The sequence below is a fragment of the Zootoca vivipara genome, chromosome 2 (assembly GCF_965207765.1).
Source record: "Zootoca vivipara chromosome 2, rZooViv2.hap1.1, whole genome shotgun sequence".
Classification (NCBI taxonomy): domain Eukaryota; kingdom Metazoa; phylum Chordata; class Lepidosauria; order Squamata; family Lacertidae; genus Zootoca; species Zootoca vivipara.
This window is the reverse complement of record NC_142584.1, coordinates 69,435,494-69,457,236: the sequence shown is the minus strand read 5'-3', so window position 1 is coordinate 69,457,236 and position 21,743 is coordinate 69,435,494. Positions and strand designations below refer to the sequence as shown.

The 21,743-nt window shown below is 44.5% G+C and overlaps 1 protein-coding gene across 1 annotated transcript in view; it reads left to right on the top strand.

Annotated features, from left to right (window-relative positions):
* The window catches only part of CACNA2D2 (calcium voltage-gated channel auxiliary subunit alpha2delta 2), a 525,358-nt gene that overhangs the window by 407,631 nt on the left and 95,984 nt on the right, over nucleotides 1-21,743 (top strand). Inside the window, exons 9-10 of the mRNA XM_060271531.2 lie at nucleotides 11,815-11,865; nucleotides 12,149-12,248. Of these exons, the coding sequence (XP_060127514.1) occupies nucleotides 11,815-11,865; nucleotides 12,149-12,248 (151 nt within the window). The remainder of the gene's footprint in view (nucleotides 1-11,814; nucleotides 11,866-12,148; nucleotides 12,249-21,743) is intronic.

Here is a 21,743-nt window from a genome sequence, read left to right as displayed (position 1 = left end):
TATAGGCAGCCACATTAATGGAGCACTTGGCATATGCCACACATTGTAAAGCACCAAACTAGATGCTTTCTCTTTTCCAAAAAGTGAAAACCGCTTTTAAAAAAAATCTTCCTTCTTTTAAGAGCACACTAAAGAAATTGCCTTTTCTGAGAAACTGCTGCCTAGGAGCCATAAATAAATACCTCCCCGGTTTACCTTTCACTGTGGTCTGTTTCATTTTATGTGCCGTTCTAACAGAAAGACATCTAATGCAGTTATTTGTGGAGCGGCAGCTTCCTGCAGATTTTGTTAAAGAACCTTGACAAAGATGGCATATTGCAGCCTCTGTCTTGAAGGCCTCCACTCCAGCACAGTGCAACACAGATATTTTAAGCCAAGGCTAGCTTTATCAACACCATCCTTGGATGTGCCGCAAAACAGATTCTAGGAGACAGCAGATCATTTTCTCCGCCACATCCTATTGCTCAGCTTCTCTAGGGGAGGGGGGTGTACTTAGTTATTGGTTTCAGGAAAATATACCGGTAAGTATGGGGCTGAGGTGATTATTTGGCTTTGAGACTGAGTATAATATGGCTTGGTTCATATTTATTATGCAGCTGCAGGCTACTCTCATGGGATCTCTGGCAACCTCAACCTGTGTGGAAAATCAAGGAAGGGCTCTTAGGACCTCTTTTCTACTGAGCATGTGAATGGGATGTGTGAATCATATTGTTGCATGAATGGACCAAGTGAATGGACCAAGCGTTTTGGATGTGTGAATGGACCAAGTGAATGGATATGTGAATGGACCAAGCGTTTGTGAACTGTGGGGGGGGGGAGAGATTGTGTAAATGAAGTTGTCTTGAGTGGAGAGCGCACGTGAAATGATACATACGTTCACAAATAATAGGCACCAGCAAGAACTGTGAACAGAAAACAATTATTCAACTGTTTATTTTCACTGTTATATTCACTTGTCTTGCAATCTCGGAAATCAGCTGACCAAATGGGCAATTTTACTTTAAGCCATGCTGTGTCACCTACGTGACAAATACTGTTGAGTGCTTGCAGTGATTGGACTTCCTTTGTCAGAAAATTAATGACTCTGCTACTCTGGTTAATTGTTGATGAGTGTTCCACATTAATTATTAACTTTCCTCAAGTTATTAGGGATAGAGCAGAGAGAAGACTGACAGGCCTTGCATTCCATTATGATACTAAGGCCTTCATTGAAGTACATGAATCTCAGTGGATGGGGATTAGCTGGGCCATAAGAGCAAAAGGGACAGTGACAAACCAGCAGCAGCCAGCTGCCACCCCGCCCCAACCTCATTCTCTGCTCCTGTTTCTAGCGATGTTAGTTATCATTACTAATCATGTTTCTCTCCCTGCCTGCTGTCCTAACCTTCTTACCTTATATTCCTGGATTGCATGTGGTTGGACTAGATGATCCTTACAGACTCTTCCAACTCTAAAATTCTACGATTCTGTAATACACCACCAACCCCAGAGGTTGGGCTCACTCTCATTCTGTGCAATCTCTGGCCAACCATCAACACTCACTACACATTCTCGTGTGTAGCCTACTGTGTGATTTATTTACAGTCTTAAGTATTTTAAGCAGAAATATTTCTAGTGCATTGTATGTTTTCACACCAGTGATGCTGGGATAACAGCAAGGAGAAGTCACACAACATCAGAATTACGGATTTGATAGAGTGCAAAATGATCTGGATCTGTGTCTAATTGAAATAGGGTTGGGTCAGTCACATGAAACTGAAACTGATCTGATGTGGACAGCCTTAATTCCTTTGTGCTGTTTTATGGAGGTTCTCTGTGGTAAATAAGATAAAAATAACTTCCTCTTCCCCTGAAGCATAATATACACAAAGGGGAACATAATCCAGTTTTTCTGTTCCTGTTTAAACTACATTTATTTTTCACCTGGTTTTATCTTCCCCAGATACAGTACAACAAAAGAGCCAATTCGGCTAACTCAAGAATCAGCCTAATGTTACAGTGCAGGTCAGAGTTAAATTACAGCAGTGCCAGAAACAGAGTTGCTCTCTCCAAACCAGACTAGCTGTGCTGTGGTATCCTTACTTCCATCTCTAATCTGGGCAGGAGGACATTTGGTGTCCGTGCTGTGTCTGTCCGTTATAATAACTTAGGAACATCCTTTTATACAAAATTACAAACATAGCTTTGAACTCCTGGTTTCAGCTGTTGCCATAGTTCTTTTTCTTGCTTAAATTCAACAGGCAGGACAAATTATTTCTCCAGATCAAACATTTCCTAGAGCATTCGCATGATGAAGGAGTTGCTTGCTGCCACCCCCCTCCCTTCATCTTCGTTAAGCAGTATGAGCCAGGCCTCCACACAAACTGCTTGATCATGCAGAAGTCCTGCTAATGGAATTTCTCTCCCTCATAAAAATGAAGGGAAAAAATCATGCAAACGTGGTGCGGAGGTTTCCATGCAATCAGGCAGTTGCATGAAGGCCATACATTGTCTCAGGGGTGCTATTCTTCTATCATGAAAGCAGTACGTCCTTTGGGGCTACGTCAAAAACCTCAGGCAGCATTTGCTTCCATGATTCCAGATGAACTCCCACATGGTCTGTGACACTGCAGTTTGGTCCCAGAAGGGGACAAACATGGGGGAGGCATGGTGAGAAGGTCTATTTCATATACCACTGTGCATGAACAATGTGTTTCTTTGCCGCACATGAAGCATAAAGCCCCACATCACACCGAAAGAAAATATAATCACTCCCAATTAGATAGCATTAGTAATTGGGATTAGCAATCAAAGGCTGTCCATTTGCAAGCAATTCCCAGTAATGCTGAGTAATTGACAGTAATTAAGCACTAATTAATTCATGCTGGGACTGATCCTGTTTGAGCCAGCCAGTGCCACCAAATCTCCCTCTAGCTTCTTTGAAGGAGGGATCAGGCTCTGTGTAGACATCGGAGGAAACATCAGCCAGTTATGTCTCAAGCTTTACTTATAATTTAACAGTGTAATGAATTTTTAACACAGCTAAGTGGAGTTTTCCTTGCCCTAACCCTCCTCTAATGTACTCATATTAGATAAGGAGTAAATGAGGTAATTTTAATCTGTTTTAAGTATTTTAACTTTTGTATGTTTTAAAGGAGGGTTGTAAATTTTTCTTGATTTCATTGTCTTTTTGTAAACTGCTTTGAGGTTTTCTAAAGTCAAGCAGTATAGAAATGTTCTGAAATTAATAGATGAATTATTGATCGTCAGTGCTCAGGCAACTGTAGTTCCTAGGAAATAAATAACACATAGTAATAGACAGCAGTAAGGGTGGGTACCACCTGTCCCTCAAAACTACTCTTCTCCCTTGCTCCTAGCATTTCTGAATATGCATGACACTAACACTAGCAGTTCGAAAGCATGTCAAAGTGCAAGTAGATAAATAGGCACCGCTACAGTGGAAAGGTAAACGGCATTTCCGTGTGCTGCTCTGGTTCGCCAGGAGTGGCTTTGTCATGCTGGCCACATGACCTGGAAGCTGTACGCTGGCTCCCTCGGCCAATAACGCGAGATGAGCGCCACAACCCCAAAGTCAGTCATAACTGGACCTAATGGTCAGGGGTCCCTTTACCTTTAACACTCTTCCAAATTTTAGGAGGAAGTCCATTTGTCCTCCTTCTCCCTCTTTGCAAAGATGAAGACATGTGGAAATGTGCCCCTGTTTGTGTCACCAATGCTCAGCATGTGGTCACAAAGATGCACATCTTCATAAGGTGGCACCACTCTAAAGGAAGACTCTTAAACTCAGTGTGGCAACTCACCCACCTGCCCTGTTGGCAGTATGGGATTAGCCAGTCACTCCATTAGTAGCTGAGCAGATTTGGGAGGGTGCTTCTAAGAATTGGCTATGAGCCTTGTTCTCACCTAGTCCATATTATATGAATGGTGTGAATAAAGTTTATTTGATTTAATTGAATTTACCTGTGGTCATAGCTGTCAGGTGTTGAAAGTAACTAAGTTGGTAAGTTAGGCTACTGTCAGGCTTCAGGAAATTGGCTTCCTCCCCCATGGCAGTAAACAAAGGATCAAACAAAAGTATCATCTTACCAGTTAGAATCTTTAATAATCACAGTGAGAGAACAAAGAACATGTCTCCTAGAATGGTGGTGCTCCCAATTAAGGGTCACTCCCCCCTCTGTCCCTATTAATCTGTCACTCCTACATTTTGTAATCTGAGTTTGTAACCTCTGCGCTTTCTGTTTCTGAGCTCTCCATGACTTTGGAGATGGGGGGTGAATACTATCCAGAGACTGTGAATCTGTTAACTCTCTCTCTTCTAGTGTTTCTTCTGCTAGCCTTTCCCTTTCCAGTATTTCCCAGCTTCTGCCTTCTGGACTATGCCCTTCTGCAAATCACTTTTCCAAATCTATACTGTCCTCCTGCTCCTGGGAAGATTCAGGATCAGGATCAAGAGGAGGGGTTGGCTCCCACCATTCTTCCTCAGTGCAGCCCTCCTCTGCATGGTCACTGACAGCTAGCCTGGTGAGCACCCTGAGATGTCCAGTGGATGGAGGGGTGATGTTCCAACCTACCTCTCATTGCTGCCAAGTTGAAGAGAATGGGCTCGGCCACACTTCCCATGCTTAAAAAGCACAGCTCCAAGCGGTTTTTTGCTTGACGTGCACTTTCTAGGTATAGGTCTGGGTGGTTTTCCCTTTGCCCTGCTCCTTTCCCAGGGAAAACCCACTCTTTAGTGCTAAATTGGAGCAAATGTCAATCTGGATAAAACCTAAATTGCCGGTTGCTCCAACTGACAGCTAAAGAGAGAATATTTAAGTATCGCTAGTATCTAGTGGTACCAACCAAACTATATTTTTCCCAATATGGCAAATCATAGAATCATAGAGTTGAAAGAGACCACAAGGGCCATCCAGTCCAACCCCCTGCCAAGCAGGAAACACCATCAAAGCATTCTTGACATATGGCTGTCAAATAGTAGTTTCAGGAATGATTTAGATCAGAAAACTGACATTTGCTCCCCCAGTGCAGCTTCCCTGATCAACTCAGCCTCCTGCCAGTTGATTTAGACCAGGTATCCCCAACCTTTGGCCCTCCAGATGTTTTGGCCTACAACTCCCATGATCCCTAGCTAACAGGACCAGTGGTCAGGGATTATGGGAATTATAGTCCAAAGCATCTGGAGGACCAAAGGTTGGGGGTGCCTGGTTTAGACTAAGGGAGAAACACTGGATATCTTAGATTGCCCAATCCCTTGTCTAGTCTGACACTCAGAGTAGCTTTGAGTATGTTCCACATATTTTAGGAGGAATTCAAGTAGTGACTCTTATCAATGGAAGCCCAGCAGAATGACTTCTGCTTGCATGATGCTGCTTTCCTTCCCCCCAACCCACCCCCAAACTGGCTAAGCATCAAGTCAGGAGAACCCCTGAAACAGTTATGGGGGCAAGGAGAGTGGGGACCATTCCATCTAGAAAGCTGAAATGCTTGTCCTGATGGAATGATCGCCTTAGCGTGACGTCAAAATCCTCCCTTGGACTTTCTGTGCACACATTGCTTTGTGCATGTTGTGTGCCATTTCTGGCTGGGTTTTTTCCTCCGTCTCCATGCATTTCTCCACTCTGATGGAGAGTGCTCTAATGGAAGGTAACTCAGCTTGGCAGGCAAGCAGTACTACTGTATGCTTCTCGGTCCTTGAGCAACTTTCCAGAGGGTGTCTTCTGTCACGTAAAAAATGAGGAAGCTGTAAAAAGAGGGATGAGCTGAGTGTAAGAGCGAACCAGAGAGTGTGAAAAAGAATACACATTCTTGGACTGTCAGTTACTTGTGAGCATCAAAAGGAAAAATGTGTCCCCTAGAGCCACCGTTCCTGATTGTCACCCCACTCCACTGAATTTGCACACATTCACCCCTTATTACCCTGAGGAAGTGGTTAAGCTGGGGAGCATGTTACAGGATTCAGCTGAAAGAAAATCTACCAGACAGGCTACAACGTGTGTGGAAACTGGAGCAGCCTTTTAAATGGAGCTCAGTAGAATGATGGTCCCGCGTTGTTCTTTGGAGCAGAAATCAGGCCACATTGTTAGCATGTGGAAAAGATATATTATATACTAATAACTTGGCTAACAGGTGGCCATGCTGCTGGATTATCCTCAGCCTGGTTCCTATTAATCTTCCCAATCCCACCCACCTTTATTGGTTCCATTATTATACTAAGTTTTCTTACAGTCACCCAGTCATGGCTCTAGTTTTGAGGTGGCCCTAATAATAATAATAATAATAATAATAATAATAATGTATTATTTATACCCCACCCATCTGGCTGGGCTTCTCCTGCCACTCTGGGCGGCTTCCAACAAGCATTAAAATACATCAAATATCACAGATTAAAAACTTCCCTAAACAGGGCTGCCTTTAGGTATTTTCTAGATGTCAGGTAGTTGTTTATCTCTCTGACCTCTGAAGGGAGGGTGTTCCACAGGGCGGGTGCCACCACCGAGAAGGCCCTCTGCCTGGTTCCCTGTAGCTTTGCTTCTCATAGTGAGGGAACCACCAGAAGGCCCTCGGCGCTGGACCTCAGTGTCCGGGAAGAACGATGGGGGTGGAGACATTCCTTCAGGCATACTGGACCGAGGCCGTTTAGGGCTTTAAAGGTCAGCACGAACACTTTGAATTGTGCTCGGAAACGTACGGGGAGCCAATGTAGGTCTTTCAAGACCGGTGTTATGTGGTCTCGGCGGCTGCTCCCATTCACCAGTCTAGCAGCCACATTCTGGATTAGTTGTAGTTTCCGGGTCACCTTAAAAGGTAGCCCCACATAGAGCGCATTGCAGTAATCCAAGCGAGAGATAACTAGAGCATGCACCACTCTGGCTAGACAGTCTGCAGGCAGGTAGGGTCTCACCCTGCGTACCATATGGAGCTGATAGACAGCTGCCCTGGACACAGAATTGACCTGCGCCTCCATGGACAACTGTGAGTCCAAAATGATTCCCAGGCTGCACACCTGGTCTTTCAGGGGCACAGTTACCCCGTTTAGGACCAGGGAGTCCTCCACACCTGCCCGCCTCCTGTCCCCCACAAACAGTACTTTTGTCTTGTCAGGATTCAATCTCAATCTGTTAGCCGCCATCCATCCTCCAACCGCCTCCAGGCACTCACACAGGACCTTCACCGCCTTCACTGGTTCTGATTTGAAAGAGAGGTAGAGCTGGGTATCATCCGCATACTGATGGATACCCAGCCCAAACCCCCTGATGATCTCTCCCAGTGGCCACATGTAGATGTTAAAAAGCATGGGAGAGAGGACAGAACCCTGAGGCACCCCACAAGTGAGAGCCCAGGGGTCTAAACACTCATCCCCCACCACCACTTTCTGAACACGGCCCAGGAGGAAGGAGCGGAACTACTGTGTGACAGTGCCCCCACCTCCCAACCCCTCTAGGCAGTCCAGAAGGATGTTATGGTCGATGGTGTCAAATGCCGCTGAGAGATCCAGCAGGACTAGGAAACAGCTCTCACCTTTGTCCCTAGCCCACCGGAGATCATCAACCAGTGCGACCAAGGCAGTTTCAGCAAAGTGCCTTCCGGTGGGTGCCCAGTCTGGTGGCAGCAGTGAGAGAGATCCTAATTACTGGTGCAAAGTGGGTCAGTGAGACTCTTGGTGGAACGAGGGGTTGAACTCAGGTCTCTCATGTTTGTATGTGTATTCATTTCCATATTTCCACATGACATAACAAAATGGAAAAAAGGTCAAAAAAAACAAGGAAAAACCATAGCATATAGCCAGATTTAATGTGCACTGTTTTTAAAATGGATGTCATTTTAAAAGATTTTATTTGCTGTTTACAAAGGAAGGTGCTCTTTTCTCCTACCAATCGCTAAAAATATCCTAATCAGGTTTGGCCTTTGAAACCATCAGGGGTGGGGGGGGGGAAGAATCATAATATATACGCCTGTGTCAGCACAATCACCGCTACTAAAAAGGGATTGTGATTATGGAAGAGTTTTGCATTTAGAACTCGTTAAGCTGACATAGTGTTGAGTGGCAGTCAGGTCATTATCAGTGTCTTTGGAGAGCTGCGCCAAAAATACCCTCTCACTTTCATAGGCCCAGGTGCAGGTCACTAAAGGTGGGGCAGGGAAAGCAATTTCTGTATTTTTCAGAGGGGGCAGGAGGAAATTATGAAATTTTCAGAAAGGTGAAGTGCTTCACTTGAAAAGTCACAACAGAGGTTTCCCTTCTTTCTTTCTTTCTTTCTTTCTTTCTTTCTTTCTTTCTTTTTCTTTCTTTCTTTCTTTCTTTCTTTCTTTCTTTCTTTCTTTCTTTCTTTCTTTCTTTCTTTCCTTCCTTCCTTCCTTCCTTCCTTCCTTCCTTCCTTCCTTCCTTCCTTCCTTCCTTCCTTCCTTTGCAGCACTGTTTCCCACAATACTTCCTCTGAATGGTGTTACGCTGTGACCAAATGCCATTTTAGTACATTGTTTGGGGGGAGCAGATGTTTCCCCTTCAACACCGCACCAGGAATGACACCACATTGCAACACGGGGGTTTATTTGTGTTATCACTAATTTGAAACAGCTCTTCATTCATTGCCATAGCAGATTACAATTTAAAACAAATATGTCATGCAGTACTCAAGGACAGATCGTTTCGACCAGTCAGCTAAAATAAATATGAAGACCAGACTCTCCAAGTGACCCTGTTTTCCAGGGACTGTCCCTGATTTGATATTTTTCTGCCTCCAAAATACTTTCCCACCCCACCAACACCAATTCACCTCTCATGGCTCCCCTCAAAGTTTTGAGGAATACTTTGGCTCAATCTCCACTTTCCCTTCTTCTCCTTTGCTTGCTTTATCTGGTTCATATATGTTCTTTATTTGTGTGTCTGTAATTATTTAAAAAATGGCTATAACAATATCCACTCACATTAACCATATTGAATGTTCTGCTCTCGTAGCTCATGCCTCGCCCTGCTCTAGAAGTTTGTGGTCAGAATACATTGCTTTTCTGTCTCTCTCTCTGCTCAAATTCTGGGGATAAAGCTTGGGGACCATTAATGAAATCCCCAAGGCCCACCTCTGATTCAGCCAAATCTTCTGCCTCGTGTGCCTGTGGCTATATATGCTAGCAGGCTGAAATGTACAGAACTGGTTCCGAAGCTTCAGAACCTGCTGATTGGGCCTTGAATGGGCTTCTCTTCAGCCAGAAGAATGACCATAGAACAACACTCTTCTTCTAACTGGTGCCTTGTATTTAGAATGTAGGAAGACCCCAGCTGAATCCAGCCAATGGCCCAGCATCCTGTTCTCACGGTGGCCAACCAGTTGTCTATGGGAAACCCTCAAACAGAACCTGGACACAAGAGCACTCTCCCCTCCTGTGGTTTCCAGCAACTGGTATTCAGAACCATGCTGCCTCTGACAGTAAATGCAGACCATAGTAGCCTCTGATAACCTCATTCTCCTCTTTGCCTATTCCTATTTTAAAGTCATCCATGTTGGTGGCTATCACGATGCATTGTGGAGTGAATTCCATAGTTCAATTATGCACTTCATGGAGGGGTACTTTGTGCTAGAACATGCCTGCATACTTTGTTCCCCACTAAGCTGAACACAGCTGACCATCTATGTACGGCAATGCACCGGAGACTCAGTAAACCTTCTGTTTTTGATCCTTGATTGTAGGTACAAGGGGGAGGGGCTGCCATGCACCCAGCAGGCCATAATATATTGTTCATTTAGCTTGGCAGGTCACAAGTTGTGCAAGCCTGATTAGAATCACTGTAGCATACTTCATTCTGATTTCAATTGTCAGGATAAAGTTCTGGAAGTACTAGGATGATGAATCCAGTATCCATTTCTGCATAATTTGCTCACATGCTGTATGCTGGGCTTAATGGGTGTGCCATGTTACAGACTGGCCTTGTTGGAGCAAAATGCTTCTCCTCCCTTTCCCTTCATTTCTGCGAATTTCCTGGATGCTTTCTGCAGACTGCCAGGGCATTGAATGCAGGAGGTTACCATGGGAGTGGCTTATTCCATAAAAGGAGGGGGAGGAGGAATGGACATGGGGTAAAGGTGGAAACAGGGCTGCAGAATGGAGCTGCAGAATACAAGAAAGATATGGCTTCAGGTAAGGGGTTTGGAAGGTGTAAAGCAAGCTTAGTAGTTGTATTGGGTAGTTCGGGGAAGTTTGAGGGAGTTAATGTGGGAGGAATTGCAATGGGGTTGGTAGGCAGAGCAAGCAGACATGCAGTCCCTAGTAAACCTATATTTCCTTTCTCTCTACTAACATTAGATGTACTTCAGTAGTGCATTTATTTTTGTCATCTCTGAGGAATCTGAATGTTTCATGATGAAAAACAATGCCTGTAGTTTAATAATCTTACAGACGCTTTATTGTACATTATGTTTAACTTTGATTTCACAGTAATACTTTATAGATGTAGAGAACATGTAAATCTGTGACCACAAAAAAACCCCAGCAAGTACATTTATTGAATTAACTTCACAGGTATTATAGAAAATGTGTGTTTTGGAGTTATAGCTGATAGGTTGTTATTAAAAGAAATACATGGATTTATCTGCCAAATGTTAACATAGCAATTAAATGATCAAATCATTTTTACATTATGTTGTTGTTGTTTTCAAATGCCACAGGCTTTACCTGAGACTGAACTATATGCATGGTTACATAACAAGAAAAATATTCATTTATTAAGTACAGTATTTAAATGTTTACAAAATTGCTTAATAGCTAACACAGCAACAACATTGGGTGGATTTCTGCTTTATATCACTCTGTTTGTCCAAAGAGCAGTTTAACCTTCATGTCCAGATTTATTTCATAAAAGAAAACTAGATTTTGTAAGACTTTCCATCTCAAGACCAAGAAAAGTAGTAGTGGCTGGTGGGACAGAGCCACCCTTTCAGCTCCAGCTGAAGCCTACCTGGATGCGCCTGGGGCAGGGCAGGGCAGGTTATAAGAAGAGCCTTCTGGATGAGGCCAGTGGCCCATCTGGTCCAGCATCCTGTTTTCACAGTGGCCAACTCACAAGCAGGACCTGAACAAAAGAGCATGTTCTCTCTCCCTCTCCCTCTCCCTCTCCCTCCCCAGTTTCCAGCCCCTGGTATTTAGAAGCATTACTGCCTCTGGCCATGAAGACAGCGCATAGCTGTCACTGCTTCCACCAATCCACAGGGACCTCACCTGTTAAGATTAGGCAATTTATGGTTTGGGTGGCATCCTGCAAGGTGGCTAATCTAAATCAGAAGAAGAATTTCTGATATCCTTGTGGAACATCAGACAGTGAAGATGGTTGAGGGAAGGCTAAGCCTAAACCAAACAGGGCCTGGGCCTGAAGCCGGTTTGGTGCTGTTTCTTTTCCTAGCAAGTTCTCGGCTAAGGCCACTTGTTCCTTATGTAGAGTTGTTCCAAGTCATGTTGGCGCGTGAGGCAGAAATTCTAGTGCAGGCATCCCCAAACTTCGGCCCTCCAGATGTTTTGGACTACAATTCCCATCTTCCCCGACCACTGGTCGATGCCAGTTTGGGGATGCCTGTTCTAGTGGTAAATATTGAATAATAAATTGAACATAAATTGAACAGTTTGGGGATGCCTGTTCTAGTGGTAAATATGGAATAATATTGAACACTAGTAGCTAACTTGCCTTTAACCATATGCCAAAACTGGCCCCCTAGATGTGCTGCCTCAGCCTGCCAAATGGTGTGCCTGCCACTTTTGTGGTGCTCTGTGGGATCATCAAGGCTGTTGGATGCCTGGTTCTCACTTTATCTGTGTCTTTCCTTAATGCAGGTACATTCAAGGCGCCTCATCCCCAAAGGACATGGTGATCATCGTGGATGTGTGAGTGTCTTTCCTCAAAATCAGCCACTTTCAGTGGCATTTGTACCTGCTCAGTCCAAAGGCCACGATTTATCCTATAATTCTATGTCTTACTGTAAAGTCTGCTACATGTCAAAGACATGTGGGGGGAGGTCCGGGGGTTGTCACTGTTCATGGGGCCCAGCTCAGAATCCAGGGAGAGGTTCTTCAAAATGGGAGGGCAGTGGATTTTTTATTATTTTTAAATGTTTTCCCCTGTAGTCATAGAGTGGAAATATGAGCTGTTTCTTCCTTTTATTGACAGGAGTGGCAGCGTTAGTGGCCTGACACTGAAACTGATGAAGACATCAGTCCATGACATGCTCAACACTCTTTCAGATGACGACTATGTCAATGTGGCTTCCGTGAGTGTCTAATTTGTGGTTGGCAGAACAAGAGGCAGGTGGTGGAGGTAGAATGAAAGATGTAGGAAATGAAAGTGATGAACACTTATGTGGCTTCATGGCACCTAATATCCCCAGTGGTGATACACACACACACACACACACACACACACACACCCCTCTAGGATATATGCCTCTAGGTTCCCAGTTGTTTCAGTTCCAGCCTTTAGGATAAAGATGAAAAACTAGGAAGAAACAATTACTATTTTTGAAAGGAAAATGCATGTAAAGTAAGAGCCTTTGCAGATCTGCATCCTGTGATCCAAGACTGGTTTTCATGATGTAGATTCTATTATATTTAAGACCAAAATTCCAGTCTGTACCCTTGCTTGAGGATTACTTAGAGTTGGGGGAAAAAATCAGATTCAGCACCTAATACACTTACCTTAGGGCAGGCATCCCCAAACTTCGACCCTCCAGATGTTTTGGACTACAATTCCCATCTTCCCCAACCACTGGTCCTGTTAGCTAGGGATCATGGGAGTTGTAGGCCAAAACATCTGGAGGGCCGCAGTTTGGGGATGCCTGCCTTAGGGACTTCATTGTGTGCACACTCTGTTAGTTATGTCTCATAGTATATATTGTTGTTTAGGAAAGAGATAAATCGAGTGGCACTAATTATACTGTAGCCTTTCTTTCTTTCTTTCTTGCTAACCAGCACACCATAATTGTTATGCAGATAGATCTGCAGTATAGACAACTAACCTCAGTGCTCCTCTGTGTTATGAGACAGTGGATTGCTGAGCTTCTAAATAACTGTAACTGAGAGGAGAGCTGTGTGTACAAGTCTATAAGGCATCGTTACATGGTAATTTCTATGTACCATAGTTTAAGCGCCCTCTAATTGCAGTCTTATTTCCTCACTGCAAAAGAACCGAGTGTGGCAGTAAAGATACATGGGTCCGTTGTCGTTGTGAAGGTGCTACAGGATAATCAGTGAGTAAGTTTGCCATTGCTGCAGGACACCATTATGCCAAATAATTGGCATGGGGGTGTCAGGACACATGTAACTGAGTTGAGAGAAGCTGGCGTAGGTATCAACTCGCTCTCTCCTTCTCTTCTTCCACTGAGATTTCTTTAGTGATCAGGACTAGGTTCAAAGCTGTCCAACACTTCTTGATAGCCTTATGGCCACAAGGCGATATGCATATCTGTCTTGATGGCTGGAGGGTATTGTCCAGTGACATTCTGATTTGATTGCCAAATCTATTGGAAGATTGACTACGGCTGCCTGGCCTGCAGACTTGCACTTTAGTATAGCCTTAGGGAACTATCAGGTAGACATTCTGTCCCAGATCTTTAGCCTGGTGATTCAGAGAACTCAACTACATTGCCATGTAAGGAAGACAGCTTTTGAGTTATTTTGGCCTGAGGAATGTTTGCTGCCACATCCTGTCAAGATAGTTGGTCCAATTAAATGTATAATCTGAACCTTTTTGTTATATTTTCCTTGCTTCTGATCTGATATAAACCAGAGCATAATATGAACCTAATCCAAGCATTCCTAAACATTTGATAGAACTAAAGCAAATGTTCTACATAGAAATAATCTAATGCACAGTTATTATTATCATCATCGTCATCGTCATCGTCATCCTATAAATGGCTGAGAATCTACTGCTTTTCCTAGACAGAGTGTTTCATTAATTAATTCTCCTTTGTATTAATAATGAGCACCATTTTGAATAATCTGAATATGCATGGTACTTGGTCAAGACTTTTTAAAGCCAGTTTCATCATAGGCAAGTGTGATGGTGCTGGGCAAGGGGCAGGTAAGAGTGGAATGACAGCCACTCAGGAGTGAAGAAAGTGTATCACCAGTAAGTGAACTGCATAATGAGCAAAGCTGTTCTGCAGGGTTTATATGGAGTTTTCAATCCATGTTCTTGCACTTACAAGCCTCCAGGAGTTAAACAACAGGTTCTCTAGAAAATGAGTTCTGAAAGCATCTCAAAACAAAATGCCACAGCAGCCCTGTGAAAACAAGTGTGCTCTTTATTCTGCTGTATTTATTGCTTCGTATAATGGGAAAGAAGAGGGAAACGCCCGCCAGAGGCGTTGGCCTCTGCCTCCTGCAGCTCCTGCAGCCCAATTTACCATTTCTGTCACCTTTCCTTTTCCTGCACTCCCGACTGCTCTCTGCCTTTGATAGATTGCAAATGACAAAACACACCTGCAAGAAATAAATTACATCTTTCCACTGCCATTTCCCCCATGCCAGCTTTGATGGACTATTCTGTTTGCATGAGGTGCTTATTGTGGGGGGCAGGTTGATGGTAAGGGGAAGGGAAGCTTTGGCAAAGAGGCATACAGCCACAGAAGACCAGTTAGCTTTGGAAACCTTGTTTCTCAGTGGGCCTGAGCTGTAGCAAGCTTAGACTAAACACAGGTAAGATTCTTGGGGGTTTTTAAGCATGCAAGATGATACATGAAATAGGCATCATTAGCAGAGCTGGGCTCCCTTCAGAGTGATATATTTTTAGGTACAAGTAATGATATTGCAATATAGTCCTTCGGTATATTAGTATATTTAAGCAATTCAGAGTAGTCAGTGAACATGTGGGTTGTTGTGGGTTTTTTTGCTGTACAGCTAATAAAGCATATTCTGTTCAGTGTCTTAAGGAATAGCACCAAAATGCACACTTCCTTCCATGGACTTAAATGACTCAAGAAATCCACACAGGTTTCTGTTCTCTCACCTTTGCATCGCTAAGGCCCTTGATGGATACTCTTGCCCATGGTATATACCAGGTTCAATGTTACAAGGAGAATCACTGTTGTGCATAGTGAATAGAGAATTGGTCTAGGCCTGCTGGGCTAAGCCATGAAGTAGAACCCTGAAGGATCAGACCAAAGGCCTATCAAGTCCAGAAGCCTGTTCCCACAGTGGCCAAGCAAATGCCTATGGCAAGCCTGCAAGCAGGACATAATACTGCCCTTATCTGGCAGCCTCACTCTACCCAACCATATTTCCATCCCTCACGTAAGATTGAGGCCATATGGGTGAGGCGTTTACACACCCATAAGGCAGTCTGTTTCCATTATCCTTCCTATGGTTATTTTCAAGGCCAGGAAAATGGAGGCAAAGTTCAGTCTCCACTAGGATTCTGCTCTGCCGAAGTGGCACAGAGAGGTAATACTATAATCAGCTGTCAAATTGCATCACATCAACTGCTCAAATGCTTCCAGAATAAAACCTCAAACCCAAACCTCAGGGGGACAGATATAAGGAACACAAGGCCTGCTGCACGCATGAGTGAAGAGTCTTGAGGCAGGCTGGGCGGAAGGGTCAGGGCCATTAAGCACAGAGAGGCTTGGGCATTATTTATAGTGTGTCTTGGGGAGGATAGAAACATAGGAAACTGCCTTGTGTCCAAGTTAAGGCCATTGGTCCACCCAGCTCAGTATTGTCTACATTGACTGTCAATGTAGGGCTTCAGATGGGAGTCTGTCCCAGCTCTACCAAGAGATGCCAGGAACTGAACCTGTGACTTTTTGCATTCAAAGCACGTCCACTGCCTCTGAAATTTGCCATTCCCCTTCTGAAGATGTATACCTGATCTAGAAAAGAGGCATACCACATCTTTCCACCAAAAGTCTCCTAGACAGCTTGCATGGAAAACTAAAACAATTGGAGAACAAAATACAAACCAAGGCAAGCCTAAAATCAACAATAGAAATGGCATCAGCATTGATAATGGGTAAACATAACACAAACTGCCAAAGAGTGGGCAGAAGTTTATCTGTTATCTTAGAGTTAAGCACCACAGCGCTAAAACTGGATATAAGCCTCTATCCTATCTTAGTGCTGTGGAATTTAGCACTAAGATTGGAGCTAAGCGATCACATATCTTTGATCTTCAGCTTTAGCGCTTACTTAAGAGATAACCAGATTGCAGCGCCTGGCAATATAGAACATCAGGTGACTGACAGGTGGTTGTGGTTTGCTCAAAATGACCTCGGGACAAATTCAGGGACCTGGTGGGCCTAATTAGACCCATTGGCCACAGAAGTTCCCTACTACAGTTTTAAGAGTTTTTAAGCTGCCAGCTCTCCCAGCAGCTCCATTGATTGCTTCACAAACTGAGCTCTGACTGTCATCATGCTTCCTTCCCAGGTCCCCCCCCATTAAATGTACCATGGGGAAGGAAGCATTTTTTGCAGCCAGAATGTCACTCTTTTTGTTTCCCCAGAGCCACAGGTAGAAACAGCACCTTTAAACCATTAAATCATTTAAACCATTCAAATAAAGAACATTTGAGGATATCATGTTCAGCAGCATGGTTAGTGGCCTGTTCTCCTCTCTGGTATTTTGCTTCCCAACTGTCCTTTGAAATCATAGACCCTGGTTCAGGATGGGGTAAAATACCTCTGAAACCAGTTTTTTGGGGGGGAGGGGGTCCATAGCCCTAGTAAGAACAGAAACAGCAGGAGAAACTCCTGCTACTTCTATCCTTATCCATAATGCTGTGCTAGTGAGAACCTGTGGGGCTGCTGAGAGCCCTTCTCATCAGGAGACAAGGGGCACTCACCACCAGTGAGGTAGCAAGTGGAATGGTGGATGCCTGCATGTCTCCCTTTCAAATGCTAAGGTAATAGCTGGTGTGTTGTGAAAATGCTTCGAACTCGCTCTCTCTTCCTGCAAGGTGTGAAGCCATCTTAAAATTCAAGATAACCCACTACATTCTGCCCAACTAAAATAAAATAATTTTTTTAAAAGAGTTTTCAGGGACATCTGGAAGTCCTGCAAGAGGAGTAGCCTTTTTTTAAAAAAAAAGTAAATCCATATAATTACAGAAATACAACACGTATTTGCTGCAAAGATCAGACAAATGCCCCCCAAATGGCTTGTGAAGATCTTGCAATCTGGTTACGAATCAGTATTATCATTAATGCATTTGGCCAGTTAGATATTGAGATAGATGCCTGGGGGGAAATATTCTCTTCCTCACTCATAAGACCATTTTGCTAAACTGTTGGCAGCTGTTGTGTCGGGAAAGGTGGGCACATAACTCCTATCTTCCTCACTTCTGCATGCCCGAGAGAGTCCGATATGAGCCATTGCTGGATTGCTGCCATCATTGTTATTGATTGGTTTATCTTGCACCAGGGCCAGTGTGTGCTGGGCTTTAAACAGGCAGGTAAAAGGAGGAGTTGGCAATATTTAGATAAGGGAGAAAGGAGACAGAAGACAAGAGGAACCGACTGTGACATGGTGAGGGGCTTATCATCAATTCCATGGCTTCTCCCTTTTAAATTGAGAGCATATTCATGCTGTGTTGAGAGCATATTCATTTGTTGGGAAAGTATCATAGAATTGCAGAGTTGGGAAGGATCCTGAAGGACCCTCAGGAAGGGACCCTGACTAGAGTGCAACCCCCTGCAATGCAGGGATCTCAGCTAAAGCATCCATGACAGGTGGCCATCCAACCTCTGCTTAAAAACTTTAAATGAAGTAGATTCCTCCACCACCTGAGAGTATCTATTCCACTGTCAGAATCTACTTTCTTGTAACTTGAATCCATTGGAGAAAACGAGCTTGCTCCATCTTCCACGTTGACATAGTGTACATTTCATTGCACAGAAGTCATTTGTTCAATGTGCTCTGTCCTTCTCTGTGCTTAACTTTCAGGAAAAAGCTTTCAGTTGTGCAATGCCTTGTTTTGTTTCTCTTTTGAAGCTAATTAATAAAGGAGTTAGGTGGAACTCTGGAAGAAAGAGCAGGAGAGCTTGGGGCATGTGCGGATGGCAGAATTGGAGGAATAGGTGCCAGAGGCAGTGACATATCCAGATGCACAGACAGAGAAATTTGGGTGGGATAGAGAGCCTGTGAAGGGCTTTTAAAACCACAGCCGAAGAGTTGGGAATGAACAGGTAGCCAGCGTAAGAATTGAAAGAGGGCTGTCACAAGGACTGAGAACCGAGAAAGATGAATGACTATGGCAGCTAAGGTGCAACAACAGAAGGCCGGGGAAAGGAAGGTTGCGGTTAATAGGGTGGGAGGTGATTAGAGCATGAACAGGTGTTTTAGCTGAGGGGATGGAAAGGGAAGGTGTTCTGTGCATTGCAGTACAAGGGAAAGTGATGTAGCTTATCAACAAATTGAATTAACCAGAATTTGTGTTGGACCTTCCTTGCCCACCTTGGCTTACGAGTAGTAACAGTGTATAGGCTTGAACTGGCCCCATCTGTATTGGCATTCCACTGGCTTTTGCAAATTCAGCTCTTTACGAAGGCATTTCCTTGATCTCTTGACCCAAGTTTCCCATTTTGATTGCTGTTATGCTTCAATGGGATTGCTTTATTGCAGTTTTTAAGCACAGATATTTCCATGTTGGTGTTTTATTATGTATTTTAATCATGGTGTGTTTTTAATTGTTCTGTATCCTAACAGTGTTGGGTGGTTGATTTTTATTTTTTGTAAACCATTTTTAAGCTGTCGTGACATTAAGCCATGGGTAGGCAAACTAAGGCCCGGGGCTGGATCCGGCCCAATTGCCTTCTCAATCCGGCCCACAGACGATCCAGGAATCAGCATGTTTTTACATGACTAGAATATGTTTTTTTATTTAAAATGCATCTCTGGGTGATTTGTGGGGCATAGGAATTCATTCATCCCCCCCCCCCAAAAATTAATAATAATAATAATAATAATTTATTTATACCCTGCCCACCGCCCATCTGGCTGGGTTTCCCCAGCCACTCTGGGCAGCTTCCAACTAAATATTAAAATGCAATAGTCTGCCAAACATTAAAAGCTTCCCTGAACAGGGCTGCCTTCAGATGTCTTCTAAAAGTCTGGTAATTGTTTAATAACTGCCCCCCACAAGGTCTGAGAGACAGTGGCCCGGCCCCCTACTGAAAAAGTTTGCTGACCCCTGCATTAAGCAGCTAACTAATTAATCATGGGACCCAGGTGGCGCTGTGGTTAAACCACTGAGCCTAGGGCTTGCTGATCAGAAGGTCGGCAGTTCGAATCCCTGTGACGGGGTGAGCTCCCGTTGCTCGGTCCCAGCTCCTGCCAACCTAGCAGTTCGAAAGCACGTCAAAATGCAAGTAGATAAATAGGAACCGCTACAGCGGGAAGGTAAACGGCGTTTCCATGTGCTGCTCTGGTTTGCCAGAAGCGGCTTTGTCATGCTGGCCACATGACCTGGAAGCTATACGCCGGCTCCCTCGGCCAATAATGCGAGATGAGCGCGCAACCCCAGAGTCGGTCACGACTGGACCTAATGGTCAGGGGTCCCTTTACCTTTACCTAATTAATCAATAGTAGGGGTGGCAGCGGCAGCTACAGCAGCAAGCAGTTTTGTCTCCTACAATTGTCTATTCCTGGTTCTGCTCTAGAACAAAGATGGGCAACCCAACCCATGGTCACCTTTAGGTTTGCCCCCCCCCAAGCCCCAGGGAGCCCTGACCACTCTCCCCCACTGCCCAGCCAAGCAGCCGTATGCTGAGCAGCAGGGGAAAGGCTGCTGTTCCTGCAGGGCTACACAGCAAATGGACACTGGGATGGGCTGCAGTGGGGGGGGGGATTTTAAGCTCATGCAGTCAAAATCTCGGTCCCCACAATGCTAATAGCAGCGTAGGGGATGGCGTTATGCACCAAGGGAGTGCATAACCTCCCTGCTTCCCCTTCCCCACCCTGCCCTCCTCATGCAGCTTGTGTGTGTGCATGTGCGTGTCTAACATTTGCTGGGAATGGAAGGAGGGGGTTAAGGTGTGTGTGAGAGAGAGCAGGCCAACTGTGGGTGGAGGAGTGGGTGCAAGCACCTGTGACTTTGAGCCCTTGATCAGCCTCCACATACAGCCCTTGGCCCAAAAATGGTTGCCCACCTGTGCTCTAGCCAGTGATCCCATAGGCTGAGAATAAACTTGGTGTCCTGTCTGCCTCAGATGAGCTTTTCAAGGGCAGAATGTCAAAGAACAGGTCAGGACAACCCTTGTCTCTGATGCCTCCTCCTATGCTCTGGAGCCAGTATTTACTTTATATAATGCAAGATGCTAGCTAGAGTTAATGCCTGCTTGGAAAGAAACCACCCCCTGTGCCTTGGAAAGGGTTGTGGTTAGTGGCAAGGCAACTTTTGTAAACACAGAGGTATGTCTTCTTTACTGCTGCTTCATGTTATAGGGCAGACGTCTATATAGCATTGCTGCTAAGCCCTGATCAGTTGTAGCCTTGGCGCAAATTAAGTCTGCTCCTCTTTTCACTGAAAAAAGTTCTGCAACTTCATTTCTCTGTGAGCCTAAAGAAAGTCATATGGGGAGGAAAATGAAGAGCTCTTGTCATTCTCTGTGTCACGTGCCTGCTGTCTGGCATGGAACATGCCTGTGCTAGGGCTCTGCTAATTAACGAGTCTAGCCTCGTTACTTTTGCTGGCTCACTGCCTCCTAAATGAATGTTCCATATTTCCAGCAAACTAAGCCATAAGCAAAAAATGAATGCCTTCTCGCTTCACCCGCCTGGCCAAACTCTCTGAGTGGAAAGTCAGCCCTCTCCTAACAGGAGCTTAGCACAGGGCATGCTCTTAACTGGGCCTGTGACCTTGTGATAAGCCACCAAAATGTCCTGCAGAAAACACGCCTGGGGGTGTTCAGGTAATCACAGCTTTCTCTCTCACCAAATTCAGTTGCGCTGGTGTGTGTGTGTGTGTGTGTGTGTGTGTGTGTGTGTGTGTGTGTAAAACACATCATACCATTAATGTCAATGAATTCCTCCACAACCTAAACCTATAGAAAGGGGGGGCAGTGTGGCCCTCATTATAAGAAGACCCTGTCCTTCAGCAGAGGGGCTGAAAAGCATGTTTATGCCCATCGTTTATTTCCCCCACTTCTCCTCACACCTTTTTATCCAAACTCCTTGATTCCCTTTCTCGCCTTGTGCATTTGGGACAACGGACTGTGAATATTGCATTCCCAGAGGGGGCAGGGCATAGGAGGGCTGCCCAAAATATCTTCCACATATCCTTTGTTCTTTTGGAACCATAAGAAGGTTCGTGGTCAGGCCAAGGCAACACTTGTTCAAATTTCTACTTTGCCATGATGCTTACTGGATAACTTTGAGTCAGTCACCATCTCTCAAACTTTACAGGGTTTTTGAGAAGATAAAATGATGGGGGTCACCCATCTTTGCCACCTTAAATTCTTGGAAGAAGTGCAGGATAACTATTAGATAGTTGGAGCCTGTGTACACAACATACATTTAAAGCACACCCACTCACACCCAAAAATCATGGAAACTGTAGTTTGCCCCTCACATAGCTTCGATTCCCTGCACCTTTAACAAACTACAGCTCCCAGGGTTCTTTTGGGGGGAGCCATGTGCTTTGAATGTATGGTGTATACTCAGGCAGAATCTTGGTTCCCTTTGAGACTCTCGTTGTGGTCATATCTACATTACAAACATATCCATTTTATATGCTCTCTCATTTGCCTTTCCCCAAAGGGGGAATCCTG